At 43.4% G+C, this 14,740-nt stretch overlaps 2 protein-coding genes across 2 annotated transcripts; one reads left to right on the top strand and one right to left on the bottom strand.

Moving 5' to 3' along the window:
• Nucleotides 1-1,793: 1,793 nt before the first annotated feature.
• Nucleotides 1,794-5,177, bottom strand: FOMMEDRAFT_96961 (uncharacterized protein; the record flags this gene model as incomplete). The annotated part of the gene is made up of 12 exons (XM_007271387.1): nucleotides 1,794-2,132; nucleotides 2,201-2,332; nucleotides 2,478-2,596; nucleotides 2,681-2,825; nucleotides 2,901-3,029; nucleotides 3,081-3,266; nucleotides 3,355-3,518; nucleotides 3,591-3,920; nucleotides 3,976-4,349; nucleotides 4,414-4,602; nucleotides 4,653-4,800; nucleotides 4,859-5,177. 12 exons carry the CDS (start codon nucleotides 5,175-5,177, stop codon nucleotides 1,794-1,796), a joined length of 2,574 nt encoding a protein of 857 aa, XP_007271449.1.
• Nucleotides 5,178-5,402: 225 nt separating this feature from the next.
• Nucleotides 5,403-9,808, top strand: FOMMEDRAFT_114496 (uncharacterized protein; the record flags this gene model as incomplete). Its single annotated transcript, XM_007271494.1, has 17 exons — nucleotides 5,403-5,718; nucleotides 5,777-5,945; nucleotides 5,993-6,172; nucleotides 6,221-6,948; nucleotides 7,001-7,155; nucleotides 7,212-7,379; nucleotides 7,475-7,603; nucleotides 7,669-7,809; nucleotides 7,873-8,127; nucleotides 8,202-8,326; nucleotides 8,387-8,475; nucleotides 8,529-8,638; nucleotides 8,722-8,930; nucleotides 8,997-9,101; nucleotides 9,163-9,249; nucleotides 9,316-9,456; nucleotides 9,536-9,808. 17 exons carry the CDS (start codon nucleotides 5,403-5,405, stop codon nucleotides 9,708-9,710), a joined length of 3,282 nt encoding a protein of 1,093 aa, XP_007271556.1. The 3' UTR covers nucleotides 9,711-9,808.
• Between the last annotated feature and the right edge of the window lie 4,932 nt (nucleotides 9,809-14,740).

Genomic DNA, 14,740 nt, shown 5'->3' with positions numbered 1-14,740 from the left:
TCCACTGCTTGAAAGGGCAGCACACTGGGACCGTTGGCCGCTCGCCGAGGCAATTATGCCAGCTCCAAAGATTTGAAGAATGCTTATATATTCTTGTGAAAGCAATTAGAGTATATACTACAGGTTATATGCCCACATTTAAGTCCTTCGTCTGCCTTATGCTGAGCACTTCCGATTGCAAATTGAAGAATAAATCAAAGAATGAAATGTTATCAAGAGAACAATTAATATTTATCTCGAGGGTGAAATATAACCTTAAGCCGTAAGTCAATACAGACAGAGCACAACAAGCGTCCCAAATGAGTCTACAGATGTCCTGTATACATCAGACCAGAATAACTTAGAAATCACTTGAATCATCCCATCCGATCTTCTCTTCCATCACAGGTACAGCTTGCCTTGCCGTTCGTTTGGATCGATGAGGTATTGATGCTTGTGATTCTGAGCTGCCATCCTCCTCTTGGACATCAGCTTCATCAGGCTCGTCCGAATTAGCGCTTGGTGATCGGAGTTTTGGTAGTTGCGGACGTCTCTGTCGTCGTGAAGACTGGTTCATCGTAGATTTGGCTTTGCCTCGTGTGTTCGTAGTTCTATTCGGCTCCTCCATTACTCTGTCGGCTGAAATTTGAGAGGTGGTGGCTCTCTGACTATATTATGATAAAGGATATTTATGAGATCCTCGGCGAAGGATAAGTACACCGGGAGGAACAAAGGAGCCTACGTGTTGTTCCCGTTTGCTCGGGCAGCTCCTCGATTCTGACGTTTTGGTATAGGCGAAGCCATACTCGGCGATTTGGTGGGGGTGTGTAAACGTCTAACGGGCGGTTATCGGCAAGGTAAGAAAATTGTCCTACATTTGTAATAGGGACTTACTTGGCTCCTCGTCTCTTTGGAGGCGTTGACGGAATTGGAGGGTACTCTTCCTTCATATTCTTGCTGTTATCGGCACTGTCGGGATGAAGATTAGTGTCGGCTTTTGCAAATAAGGGCAATTTGACGTACATTTCTGACTGGGAGTCTGATGCTGCTTCGTCGTCCTCGGCTTCTTGCTCACTGCTTGCCGAACTAGAGCCTTGTAATCTGATCGGAGACTTGCCTTTTGCCTTTCTTGTCTGCGAAGATCCATGCTTTTTTTGCCTATCCTCTGTATCAGGGGTACTGACAAATAGGAAGTCTGAAACTCTGGTTACCTCTGTTCTGCTTTAGTCACATTCATATTTTCATCGTTCGAGGAACCGCCATCCGACAAGACTTTTGACGCCGACGCTTTTGTTTTATTCCGACCATTCATCCTAAACAGGTTGAGCACCGCGTGATTATGATAGAAATGTAGGATACACAGCATACATACCTCACGCCCTGACCACCACCGTCAGGGTTAGGACGTCTTCTGCCATTGTCTGCCTCGATGGCAGCCTCTGTTTCAGAGACGTCTTCGCCAGGCTCTGCGTGTGCCGACTTCGACGTAGTCGTCTCTTCAGTCTTCCCCTCAAAGCGCCTCTGTTTTGGTCGAGTGACACCAAGGAACTCGAAAACTTCGTTATATGCATCGTCTGGATCGTTGAAACATGCCTGTTCATCGTACTTCACCAACGCCGTAGCGAAATGCTTTTCAAGGCGGGACTTGAACCGCTTGAAGGATTTGTCTGTTGATGAGTCTTCGAAGGGACAAATCTAAGAAGGCAGGTGAGCTGAGTTAATGCAGTGTTGACCTTGGGTGGGGAGAGAGGGATGTGGTATGTACCTCGGTGAGATTGGTTACGAGGATGTATACAGTGTATAAGAGTTGTTGATCAGCGTTGGATGGGAAGACGAGTTTCGTTAGGAGTTGGCATAATGTCTTCCGTTGATCGTCTACAGGTAACGAAAGAGTCAGGTAAGTGGAGCGACAAAACAACGACAAATATGTGCTTACCAGCTCGCTCGTTTTCGTATAGCGCTCGGACGATGTCGATGGCCAGATGTAAATGAACGGGCTGGACATCACTTTCTTCATCCGCACCAACGACCTTCGATGGATCCGTCCAGTCGACAAACAACTGACCAACTTGAAGTGGCGAGATCATCCCCTGGTCATCATCCTCCAACTCCTCGTGTGTCTGGAAGATCAGGTCGAGGGTTTTCATGAACACCTATATCGAGACACGTATTATCAGCATATTATTTCATTCGATATAGTAGGTACTTAGAGCGGGCTTACCGACTGCAACCGCATCTGGTTCGTCGTCGACGAATAACAATACACCGGTAAGAAATACGCAAGACATTGAAGAAGCTCCTGGTTATCCGCGTTCGTAGGTGATATATACGCGAATATCAGACTCATCAGGACCTTCCAATGCAAATAAAAAATAAAACAAGTCAGCCAGAAGTCAGTCAGGATCCAGGAAAGTAGGAATATATATTTGTATATTGATTGAATGTGTGAAGAAGCGAAGAAACGAAGAAATGAAGAAGAAAGAGAGAAAGAAGAATACCCTTTCGTCCGTAACGAGTCCAAAAAGCATAACCTTCGCGAGACCTAAACACATCATCGCTTGAACGGTTTTTGACTCTTCGGCTTCGAGGACTTGCATTAGGAACGTTATGACGCGTTCTCCCTATCATCAATCATCATCCATTTCGTTATTAGCATTCAATGGAAGTATGTGGTATGAGTAAAAAATTGTTGGATTGTAACGCACGATTGACTCAGGACCTGTAAACAAGTCTTTCTCGTACGTCATCATGATGTCGAAGACGACTTGAAGGACTTTTAGTCGGAGTGATTTTGGTGAAGATTTTAGTTGGCTTAGGAAGAGTTGGAAGGAGCTTAGAGCCATGTTCTGTGATAATTATGAGATGAGGCATTAATGAATGGAATAATATTATGTTAGGTTAACAAGAATGATCCAACTGACCTTTGCGATAAGACAACACAGGCCTAGACACGTAAGACCCTTCTCGCGTAAAACGAGCTCCTTCCGCTGGACGGAGGGAACGATTAGTTCTTCAAGTACGCCTCGGAGCGTTGAGTTCTCTTCGAAGCTCTAAAAACTACGTTCAGTCGAAGATCGCTTTGCCAGACCGTAGGTACGCACACCATGGATGCGTCCAAGAACAGCTATACAAAGATTCAAGCAGCGTAAATCCGTGAGGTCCGCTTCGGCTTTCTCTTCTGGTGTCATCTCGTGGACGTTCTTGCGGCTTTGACTTCGAGTTATGGAACTACCCGGACGAGATGTTGCGATTGTTGATTCTGCGTCGTTAGTTTCATCATCCAGTGCCTTAAAAGAAAAAAAAATACACCATTTAGAATTAAAATAAATAATAACTTGTTCACACGACTGTAAATAGTTAAATAGTTACCCTTACCATTGATTCGTTATAGTTGTCTTCTGTATCGGGATCACGTAACTCACTAATAACTTCAACAACTACGCGAATCAAGTCACGTTCGTTGGGTGACATGATGTGTAGTACACCAATACAAGGGTCGATTAGAGGTTCTGGGAGTTCGGGGTGGGCGAGCATGTTTCCTAGTCAAGTCACTTGCATTTAGCCGTGTGTCGCTGCTATATATATGTTGATTGTTGGTTGAATTAACTCACGAACGACACCAAACATCTTTCTCCGACCAATTTCATCTGAATAATCGAGATGTACAGCGAGGCGTAGTAATTCGCACATGACGAATTCCGCGTTGACGGCTTTCTCTTCGCGAGCCTCCTCCTCATCGTCTTCGTCTTCGTTGTTATTGTTATCGATGTCTTGTAGTAAAGAAAGGAAGTTGTTGTATGAAGACTGGAGATGGAAGGCGAGAGCGGTTACGACTGGAAGTGTCGTTTCTAGACGAGATTCATCGGATTTGGAGATGCAGTGTTCTACGAAGGTACGTGCTAGGAGAGCGGTTTCTGGTTTGAGGTTTGACCAAAACTCATCTAATTGAAACGCATTAGCATATTTAGGAACTGAGACGGTTGTACAAACACGAACCGTCAAATTCGATTTCGTTAGCGACCTCCGCCCTCGTCACAAAAACGCTCTTAAGAGCATCACGTGCAACATCTGGAGTATGTACGTCGAACAGCGAAACAAACATTGCAAGGTCGCCATCGCATGCGTCAACCCAAGTACCTAGTAGCTTCGCCGCTGCTACGCGGACCACGTCTGATCGGTCTCCGAGACCTTGAGAAGCTACTTGCTCGCGTTGAGCGATGGTGAGTTGTCGTGGATTTGCGAGACGGGGAAGGACGGCTGAGAAGACGAGTTTCCTCGTTATTGCGTCAACGTCGCGCATGCGGGTGAGGAGGGCTGGGAGGGTTGAGGGTGTGAAGGGGATGTGGAGGAGGGCGGCGCGGCGGACTTCACTGGAAGAGTGTGTAAGTCGGGCACTGAGGCACTGAGGCATTGGACAAATTGGAATATTCGTACGCAGCAGGATCATAATAGAGTGTCGTCAGTAGAGAATTGAGGATTGGCGGTTCGTCGTCTTCCAAGTCGTAAGGATCCTCGCTTGCAGCTAGTAGTGAAAGAGCGACGACGCTGTGGACGCGTACTAAGGGTTCTTTGTCGGCGAGTCGCTCGAGTAAACTTGTCCGAAGCTCTGCATACAGGTCCTGGCTTCGAGAGGCTCAGTAAGAGGAAGACGAGTATGGAAGTGCGATGCTTACTCCATTTCGCCTAAGCTTGATATGATTTCCGATACGAAATTTAGGCAACGAAAGCGAACTTCTTTGCTCTTTGCTTGAAAGCCCTTGAGGAAATATCTTAGCAGACGCGCGACGAAACGAGAGGAGGGTGTTTCCTCTTCATCAGATTCTGAAGCTAATAAGACGGTGAGACCACAAGCATTTCTCAAAGGCATATGACAACACACCTTTCTCGCTGAGAAATTTGACATAACTCGCAACGAATTTAACGATCCTATCTGCAGCCGGGGTACTCTTCTTTACGACGAGAACCCTATTTAGCATGTCAAGGAAGATTTCGGCAAACGCCCTCTCTCCCACTAGTTTGACCTCAGCATCTTTTCTGCCCCGGTTTATTGACTCGATGATCTCTGCGGAGGCAGCATGTAGCTTGTACAAAGCAACGCAGTTCTTCTTGTGTGTTGCAGCCGAAGATTGGGCTTGGTCAAAGACTGCTGGTACAGCGGTGCTCAGTGAGTTCAGGTCAAAGGATGAACGCGGTGCCATATCGTAGAATTTAGGCATCGACGCGTAGATAAATGGCGCTAGGTGCGCACTGCGCAGATCAAAGCAGGGGACAAGGTGATCGTCAATTGCACGTCAAGGGGTCAACAACGCGACGCGTATAGTGCACGTGATCGAGTCACTGGCGCACTGGCGGTCTTGAAGTTGAACGCGAAACGTGTTTCCTACCTACGCTCGCCTTTCCCTGTCTCCACCATAGCCGCCATAATGCCTCTGAAACGAACAGAAACACCTGTATTAACTGTGCTTCCGGAAAGCGTGCCGAAGATCTTTGAACAGGCACAAGTATCCACCGCCAACCATCAGAAGAACTTTGTTGCCTTGAACAAACTCCATAGCGCAGCAGCAGCAGTTACTGCTCCGTTACAAAATGGGATCGATGTACAGCTCACAGGGGAGAAAGCTTTCGAGGATCTGTTCATCGATATGGTTATACGTGTGCTACCTTTGAAGAAGGGTGCGAGTGTTGTTGATCGGATCGTCAAGTTCGTGGCTGGTTATGTCAAGTTCATCAGCGAAAAGGGTATGGATATTGGCTATAGAGGATGAATCCTTGCTGATATTTGGATGTTGGTGCTCAGAGAAACAAGCGGCTGAGAATGGTGAAGATGGAGACGAGACTCCAACTTCACGTTTCGTGACCCGGCTTGTTAAATATTTACTCAAGGGTTTTGAGGCCAAAGATAAGAACGTTCGATTCCGTGTCCTCCAAATTGTGGCAGAGATCGTCTCAGGCTTGACAGAGATAGAGTGCGTGACTCCTCGAATATCCAGACACCAGCCTAACAGATTGTTAGCGACGAAATGCTCAAACTTCTTCGTCCCGCTCTTGTGGATCGTGCCCACGACAAAGAGACAGCCGTTCGCACACAAGCGATAATTGCTCTTGCAAATCTTATCGATACAAACAAGGATGATGACAATCAGGAAGAAATTATAGAAGTTTTATTGGATTCACTTGCTCATGACCCAGCATCGTAAGTGCTTTTCTTTCTCCACTGATTGTGTACTCAAACGTACTGCAGAGAAGTTCGAAAAGCAGCTCTACAGCGACTTCCTCTCACATCAACTACCTTACCAGTTATCATCAAGCGCTCTCGCGACATCGACTCCAATATCCGAAGACTTGTTTACAGCCCCGTACTTGAGCAACTCGAGAGCCCAAAGCAGCTTACCATTTCGCAACGCGAACTTCTCGTACTGGCAGGTTTGAAGGACCGCGAACCCACTGTCTGCTCAGCAGCAGCAAAACTCGTTGGAACCTGGGCTGATCTAGTACCAGATGTTGTATCCTTCGTCCAACTTTTCGATTTCGAGCTATCGGTGGAGACAAGCGATGATAACCCAGCGCGAGAAGCGCTCATGGTGTTGTTCAGAACGCGTAAAGACATTCTCGACAACCTCGATTTCGGCGAAGCGTATTGGCAGGACCTTACCCCAGCAAAAGCGTTCTTAGCGCGCGTATTCGCCGACTGTTGCATCAAAGCTGGAGACGATGCACGAATTGAAGCGAACATGCCTGTTATGACTGCTCTTGCATTCAAAATTCAGGAGCTTTACAACGCACTAATGAATCGTGCAGAGAGTGAACAGGAGGACAAGGTCTTTGGTACGCACCATGATTCTGAGGAGGACAGTACGAGACAAGCGGAGGTGACCCGAAAGCAGTTTGTGATTGGTGAATTGATGAAATTGTCGCTGAATTTGGATTATGCGGATGAGATTGGACGAAGGAAGATGTTTGCGCTAGTTCGTAAGTTATTTTTCCTCCTTTGTCCAGAACAATACATTTAGACGTTATCTAGGGTACATGATTTCACAAGATACACTTCCCGACAGCCTCGTGCCTCTAAGCCTCGACATCCTACGAAAGTTATCTTCCGATGAACATGATCTGATCCGTATAGTGGTTGAGGTTATCCATGACTTAAGAGATACTGAGGTGGATGACGATGACCTTGTAAGCAACTTATTTATCCAATGATTTTGACTTTACTGAGAGCACTGGCAATGCAGAGTCGAGATCGAAGCATGAGCGTCGACGAGACACCCATGCCGGCACGAACGCCTGGACGTCCACGTAAGCCACCTGCGGAGATGACGCCAGAAGAACGTGAACGTGCAGATGTCATTGACTTGCGCTGCCTTGTGCTTTGTATTGGGATGTTGGAGCGCGTTAACAGCGTAAGACTCTCCATTTCTTCATTTCTTCATTTCTTCATTTCTTTATTCCATACCCATATAATGGATAGCTTATCTGATCTGATCTTTTCCGTTAGTCGTTCGAAAGAAACTCGACTCTTGAGGGTATACTCGGCGAGCTGATCTTACCAGCTGTCAAGCGAAAGGAATTACTGCTTAGAGAAAGGGGGTTTGTGTGTCTTGGGTTATGTTGTCTCATAGCTCGCGTACGTCTTATTCTTCTCTCACATGCTAAAGTTGGAACGTTAATCAGGCTGGTTATATATGGTAGGGCATGGCATTAAACTCCTTCCCGCTCTTCCTTCAACAAGTTCAACCATCCCCGGAACCGTTGAAACTTCGCATATTGCAGATTGTGTTTGATATTTTGATGGTGTATGAGGGTGATTTCCTTAGGAATACTAGTATTGGGGTATGTCATCATTTGCTCTGAACTAACTTATGTTTCATTGGCGTTGATGACTTTTTTTGGAAGGGTGATCGAGTTGTGGAGTTCCTTATGAGACTTTTTGAGAGTACGGAATCATATGCTGTACAAGCGTTGTTGTGTAAGGGGCTTGCGAAGCTAATGATGTCTGGGATGGTTACGGACGAAAAGGTGTTACAAAGCCTGATACTTGCATACTTGTCTCCGGACACAGTGGACAACCAGGACGTACGACAATGTTTGTCGTATTTCTTCCCAGCCTATTGTTATTCTTCGTCGCCGAATCAACGACGGATGCAGAAGGTATGGCTCTCACCTTTACACTGGTCAAGTAGGTTGTTACTAAAGAGAAAAAAATTAATAACGCGATTCGGTAGATTTTCTTGTCAACGTTCGCAGAACTCTCGCAGATGCATCGTGATCTTGATGAGGATGAGGAAATGGTTAGCCCGTTACAGGCTGCTTCGTTGCTTGTTGATTGGATGGACCCTCAGAAAGCTTTGTCAGTATCGGTTCCCTGCTTACTTTTCGTCTTCATAAGCTTACAGATGATCTCTTGCAGGGAAGTGGATGGTCGGCAAACAGACTGGCATGTTCATTACGACTTGGCTACAGACATTGTGAAGGTTCTCTGCAGCAAAGACTTCAAACGTACGCTTTTTAATCTTTGTAGTAAGGATGTATTTACTTATGCGAACTTGTAGGGGATGACAGGAAGGTCCTGTGCCAACTTCTCGGCAAGCTGTATCTTCCAGATGAAGTTGATGATGACAAGATCCGAACGCTCAAGCTCCTCATAAGCAACATTCGCTCTGTAAGTGTCATCAACTAAGTATCCACTCGAATTTCTTCTCATCATCCCTTCGATGTTGTGATATTAACTAATTTATCAATTAGCGTCGACCACCAAAAGATGCCACAAGTAGCAACGCCCTCTCTCGTTTCGAAAAAGCGATTTCAAGTAAATACGAAACTCAGCTTGCGAGCTTTAACGAAGAAGAGTATAAGCAGCTTGAAGAGCTGAAAGAGTTGTTTGAGTTTTTGGATGATATTATACCGGAGGAGGAGGAGGAAGAGGAGAAGCCGAAACGTGGGGCTAGGAAACGGTATGTTCTATTATCCTACTTTATCTGTCGGTGTGAATGTTTTTGTTTTTGCTGATGATGAAGCAGGCGCTCTGAGAGTATCGTTTCGACTACTACTGACGGTGCGGACGAGGATGATTACAGAGGTACTTCGGAGCCGAAACCGGCGAGTAAAGGGAGAGGGAAAGCTAAGTGGGTCAACTTGGACTTTCAAGTCGTTATTCACCCTGCTAATTACCTGACGCATGTGTAGGAAACGACGAGTCTCTAACTCTGACGCAGAGACTTCTGATGCTGGGACTCCTGTTGGACCTACGCGGACGTTGCCGAAGAGAGCTGCGTACGTCTTTTTTCCTCGCTCGGTTTTTCATCATTGCTCATTTTGTGAAAATTTTTGTTTTGATAGGAGGAAGGCGCCTCTTGTGGTTGAGCCGCTTCCAGATAGCGAAGAGGAAGAGCTCGAGTCGTCCGTGCCTCCGGGAAGTGATACAGAGACGGAAGGGGCGACACCTGCGCCGGAGCCTACGCCGAAGTCGAAATCTAGAGGGTAAACATTCTCCTAGACCCATGAAATCAAAATCAGTTGATTGACTAACGGATTGTGCGCCATGTGCTTATTAATACAGATCGTTCTTGAGAAGACGCTCACTACATGCGTCTCTTAATCTTAATGTTAACGATGATGATGACTTACCGGACGAGCCAACTGTAGAGTTTGATTCGATTATGGACACGACTGTTGAGGCGAGGGATGCGGAGGATGATGATGATGAGGTGGATAATTTGCTTGATGGGCTTTAATCTATCTTCTCTTTTTCGTAGGTTTTGATTAGGATATGCTTTTGGTTGAGCACAGAAGATTATTTGTATACACATTTGTAGATGTATCGGAGTTTGTGAGTGATTGTATAATGTGAACGATACGCGTATAGAGTCTTGTCTGAATACGTTATTTCCTCACTCAGAATAACAAGGCAACTCAAATCGAATAAAATTATCAATTATTCTCCTGATTCCACCAAACTTCTGATTGTTGCAACTTCATCCTTTATATACTATCACACTTTAAGGACTTAAAATGCTTTGCTGAAACTGTTATAACAGTGTGGTGCTAATAACTGGCTAATTGTCCCATGTAGACAAGTATAACTGTAACTATATAAGCTATCCATTCAATTGTATACTAACTAGCAATACACTCTAGACTCTGCTGCTTGATCCTTTTTTGTAACATTCACGTTTTACTCAAGTTATCAACCATGGACAGAAGATGAGATTCAATCCAATCCTCCGCGTCACTTTGGGTTTCGAACAGACGAAAAGCAATGCATTGTGCTTCTTGAGGATTTTGATCTGGGCGATGTACTATCACGCCATGTGTCAAAAAGCTGATCAAATGTGCATAGCAATAGGTGCTACATATATGAACTCACTGCATCCATAATAGTCTTTGCCGTCTAGAAGAGCATGGCGCCTGCCGGAACTCTCATCATTTACATAGGAAAATAGGGAGGCAGTCACTTTTTTTTCTGCTTGAGGCAGTTTGTTGTCTAAAGTGTGTCAATAGTTGTATAAGATAATAGAAAAATTGAGACCTACACTCTGCGACCGCATCATTGATTTGGTCTTCTTTTAAGGTAAATGGAATACGTTGCAATTGATCGAGGTAGGATTTGCTCGATTTCTTCTTGTGTTTTGCTGAGAAGCAGACCAGATAACCATTAGCTATAGGATAATCTATCTGCACATATACTATACTATGAACTTACACATTTCTCTTTCACTAAGCTCAGCCTTACTGATGGATGTTGCTTGTAGTCTGGAAGACAAGAGCAGGGATTGATTTGCAATTTGTATAAACTATCAAAGCTGCTTTTAATGGTGTGCTTGGATAATGCTTTGCAGGTTGAAGCTCTAGGTTATTCAACCAATAGAAGTGATAGAATGAGCCTTCCACATTCCTTACTGATGTCTGGGACATATATAGTAGTATAGAAGGATAAGATACCTTATAAGGTTATAATCTTTGTAGATTCACTATAGAGACCATCTGATCTGTTGTTATAGCTCCATTGTGCTATGAGTCAGGTTTGAAGCAATTCTAGCAAACTTACACTGATCTGGCTTGAATGTGTGCCTGACCCAGTTAAATTCATCATGATTAATATTGAATTACAGATAATGTCTCTATGGCTACTTGTGCCCCTAATAAACTATCCTACAAGAATATACTAGTGGAAGGAATAGAATAGATTGAATGCTAGAAGATAGAAGAGCCTTTTCTACTTCAATTACATTTGACTTTAATTATTTTTCTCACAGGATGTGCAGAATATGTTTATTGACAGATTGTCCTTGTGGAGACACTCAATACATGTATCTTTTAACAATGATTCAAGTTTGCAAGACAAGCAGTCTATGGAGTTTGATTCAATGGTGGATACAGTTGTTGAGGCAAGGGTATAGTTGCTACAGTCCAGTCCTGGTCCAGTCTAGGCAGTTTTGCTTTAGACTGTGAACTAGACCAGGACCTTTTTTTCATAGAATCCTGGACTGTGGACTAGACCACACTGGACCATTTCTGGACCAGTTTAGTGGACCAGTCCAGGTCTGAACCAGGACCAGACCTGTGAACCATTTGAAAATAATGAATGATAAAGAAATACAAAGGGAATCTTGGATGTGAGGACACAGAATGTAAGTTGTGAATAATACCAAGTATTAGAGATGTTGTACAAATAAATATATATGTATGAGTGGGGGTTAATTTTTTTCATTACATCTATTTACAAATTGTTAGAGTAATCTAGTGGATACCCTTATAATAAGTCTTTAGAATCTTAATAGACTCAAATGTCTTAGGATGAAGCCTGTTACACTGTTTTGTGTCTACTAGTCCAGCCCTAGAGAATACACACTCACATGGTACAGATGAACCCTGAATAGTAAGGTAATCTTGTGTAATACAAGCTAGAATTGGATAGTGTAAGGAGTTTTCCTAGAGAAAAGTTAGTATAATTAATATTACTGTATATTTGAATGTACTTACCTTCCACCAAGTAAGAATGTTGAAGTTGCAGGTTTTCTCAACCAGTAAATCACTTAGGTAGTGGACTAGCTCTTCCCTAACAATCTTAGACATTGAACTTTCACACTGAAGCTAGTGCTCAGCAACTGCTTACAGCCTCTTCATACTCAAACCTAGTGGTTGAGAAATAGGAGGAGTCTTGCTCTCTATTGTAGGTTTTAGGGTAAATGTATCCTATATATAATTACCATTACTAGTATGACACAAAATACACAAATATAGAATACTGAAACTAAAGGAGAAAGAGAAGCTAAAAACTGTACTAGAAAATCAGCTTACAGCTGAGGAAGAAATACTTGCCTGGGTTTTGAAAGAACATAGTTCTGCTTCATATTTGTCAAACTGAATACAATAGTAAGTACTCAAAATTCACTAAGTCAATTATGAAAACTTACCACTTTATACATAACTTCCTGTACCTCTTCATCAAGCATATCAACACTAGTGAAAGGGTCCTCTTCCTTAAAATATTTGTCCTTAAAGCAGGGATCAATATTTATTAATAATCAATAAATATTATTTTACTTATAATAAGAGAATGAACTTACAGATACAGACTACCTGAGCTAAAGACTGTAAAGCTTTGTTGTAGTACTTGTCAATGGTCTTCAGGGTTAGGTCAATACTAACAACAAAAGACTCAAAGCCAGGCTGTTCTCTAATATCTTTCAGGCTGTCACAAATGTCTTGGAAGGCTGGAAGAATGTGGAACACTGTAGGGGCTGACTCAGACAAAAAGATCTGCTGGATAGATTCACAAATCTATTAAAGAAGTATTAGTTATCTTATTCAACATACTTTTGTATGAATGAAAAAGAAAAGGAAGGAAAAGGAAGGAAAAGGAAGGAAAAGGAAGGAAAAAAAACAAAGGGACTGTATAATGTATTGAACATGCTGCCATAAGGATCTGTAGGTGTATTCTGTGTGAGTAACACTTTCACGACTTGCTAGGAGTATGATGAAGACAGTACACCAATCTGTTGTTGTCACTGCTTTGTTGTAAGGCTGCCATACATTCTCTAGTAGGAGTGTCATTCATTGGGAAAAAGTCTAAATTCTTGTACTACCTTATAATGGTATAAAATAAGTGAAAAAAGTAAAAAAAGTAAAAACACTTAGAACAGATCTCGGTTTCTGAGAAAGTACTACAATTCATTATAAAGTCTGAAAGGTTTGTCCATTTTATAAATGTAAATAAGGACTTTTCTCCTTGGCAATATATAAAATACATTACAATGGATCTCTAAAATTACAAGGTTAAATCACCCTTGTTGATTATGGCAAATATTATAATTGTTTATAAAGCTCTTAAATTGTTTTAATATCGTTCCAATAGTTATTTTTCCTTATATCTGTTTGTTGTTGAAATAACAGTTTATAATTATATTGAAACATTATATAAATACATTATAATCTACAACAATTAGGGGTGAGACAGGTTGTGAGATTGATTGGCTAAAGTGTGGGCGTGAGTGTTGTCAGCGTGAGTAGGTAACTGGATTGAGGAGATGGATGCACCACGATAGTGTGTAGCGAGTGTGAGTGGTGCACTGGGGTTGAGATCCGGAGCGTTGAACGAGCTGATTCGGACTGCAGACGAAATCGTGTCTGTGTGCGTGCGCTCTATTGTCCATAAACGGTGTCCAATAGGAGGTACTGTGAACTGAGTCGTGGATTGTAAGAGCGTATCTCTGGGACGTTCTGGAACGAAGGGAGATGGCAAAGTGGAAGGCGTTGACGGACTCAACTTGGACAGGTGTGAGCAGTGGCCCCTGCTTCCGTTATTCGAAATGGTGTCATGGACAGCACTGGGGATTGTAAATGCATGCAGTGTGAGTCCATCGAGGGTGTTGTCAAGCATGGAATGGTGGGTGGGGAAGGAGAGTGCGCGCGGGGGTCAGAGAGAGGATTGTCCCTTGGGAGTGGTCGTACATGGACATTGTCGCGAGCGTGTGCTCGTCGATTGCTGCTTGCACTGCAGAGCGGGAAGAATGCATGGAATTATTGAAGAAGTCATTCAGCGTTGGTCAACAATGCGGATGCGTGAATGCGAATGCAAAAAGGAAGGCGAGCGTAAAACAAGAAGGACAACGGAGGAGAGGCAACGCAAACGGCGGAGCAAGGAGTAGGAGGGATGGGAGGGATGAAAGACAAAAAGTTGGGAGGAGATGGATGAGCAACTATTGTGCAGGTTATTATGAAGTGGACCGGCTGCTTACGCTTTATGTTGAAGGACGGTGTAGTCAGCTCGGTGGCATCATCGCGCGATCTGAGGCTCGGCGCGGGCATCACAACAGCAGATTGGAGAGACGAGTGCAGTGATGTTTATTGCCTATGTTGTAGCAAGTGCAGAGTGCCTGCTGGTAGGACGCTTGCGAGCGGAGGACTTAATTAGAGAGAACAGAAGCAACTACATAGCGTTGGGTGCAGAGGGTTGGGGAGATAGTGAAGGTAGGAGGTAAAGGAGTGACGAAGAGAAATGCGTCATTATATGCTCTCGATCTTCAGCAGTTGATTACATAAGCAACTATAATATGAGTCGTCAACTGATAGAACATTTCAATTATTGTATTTAGGTATAAAATAAAATAATTAATCTACTTTGTAATATAGTAAAAAGTAATATGACATGTATATAGCTTTCTAAACACATTGATGTAATTATTACAAGTTGATGAAATAACTTTTACAAATATTGTAAGCTATTTGTATAGATAGTCTAAGTATAACACACATATTATAT

Source organism: Fomitiporia mediterranea, assembly GCF_000271605.1.
Source record: "Fomitiporia mediterranea MF3/22 unplaced genomic scaffold FOMMEscaffold_17, whole genome shotgun sequence".
In the NCBI taxonomy this organism is placed as follows: Eukaryota; Fungi; Basidiomycota; class Agaricomycetes; order Hymenochaetales; family Hymenochaetaceae; genus Fomitiporia; species Fomitiporia mediterranea.
This window is presented reverse-complemented; position numbering and strand designations above follow the sequence as displayed.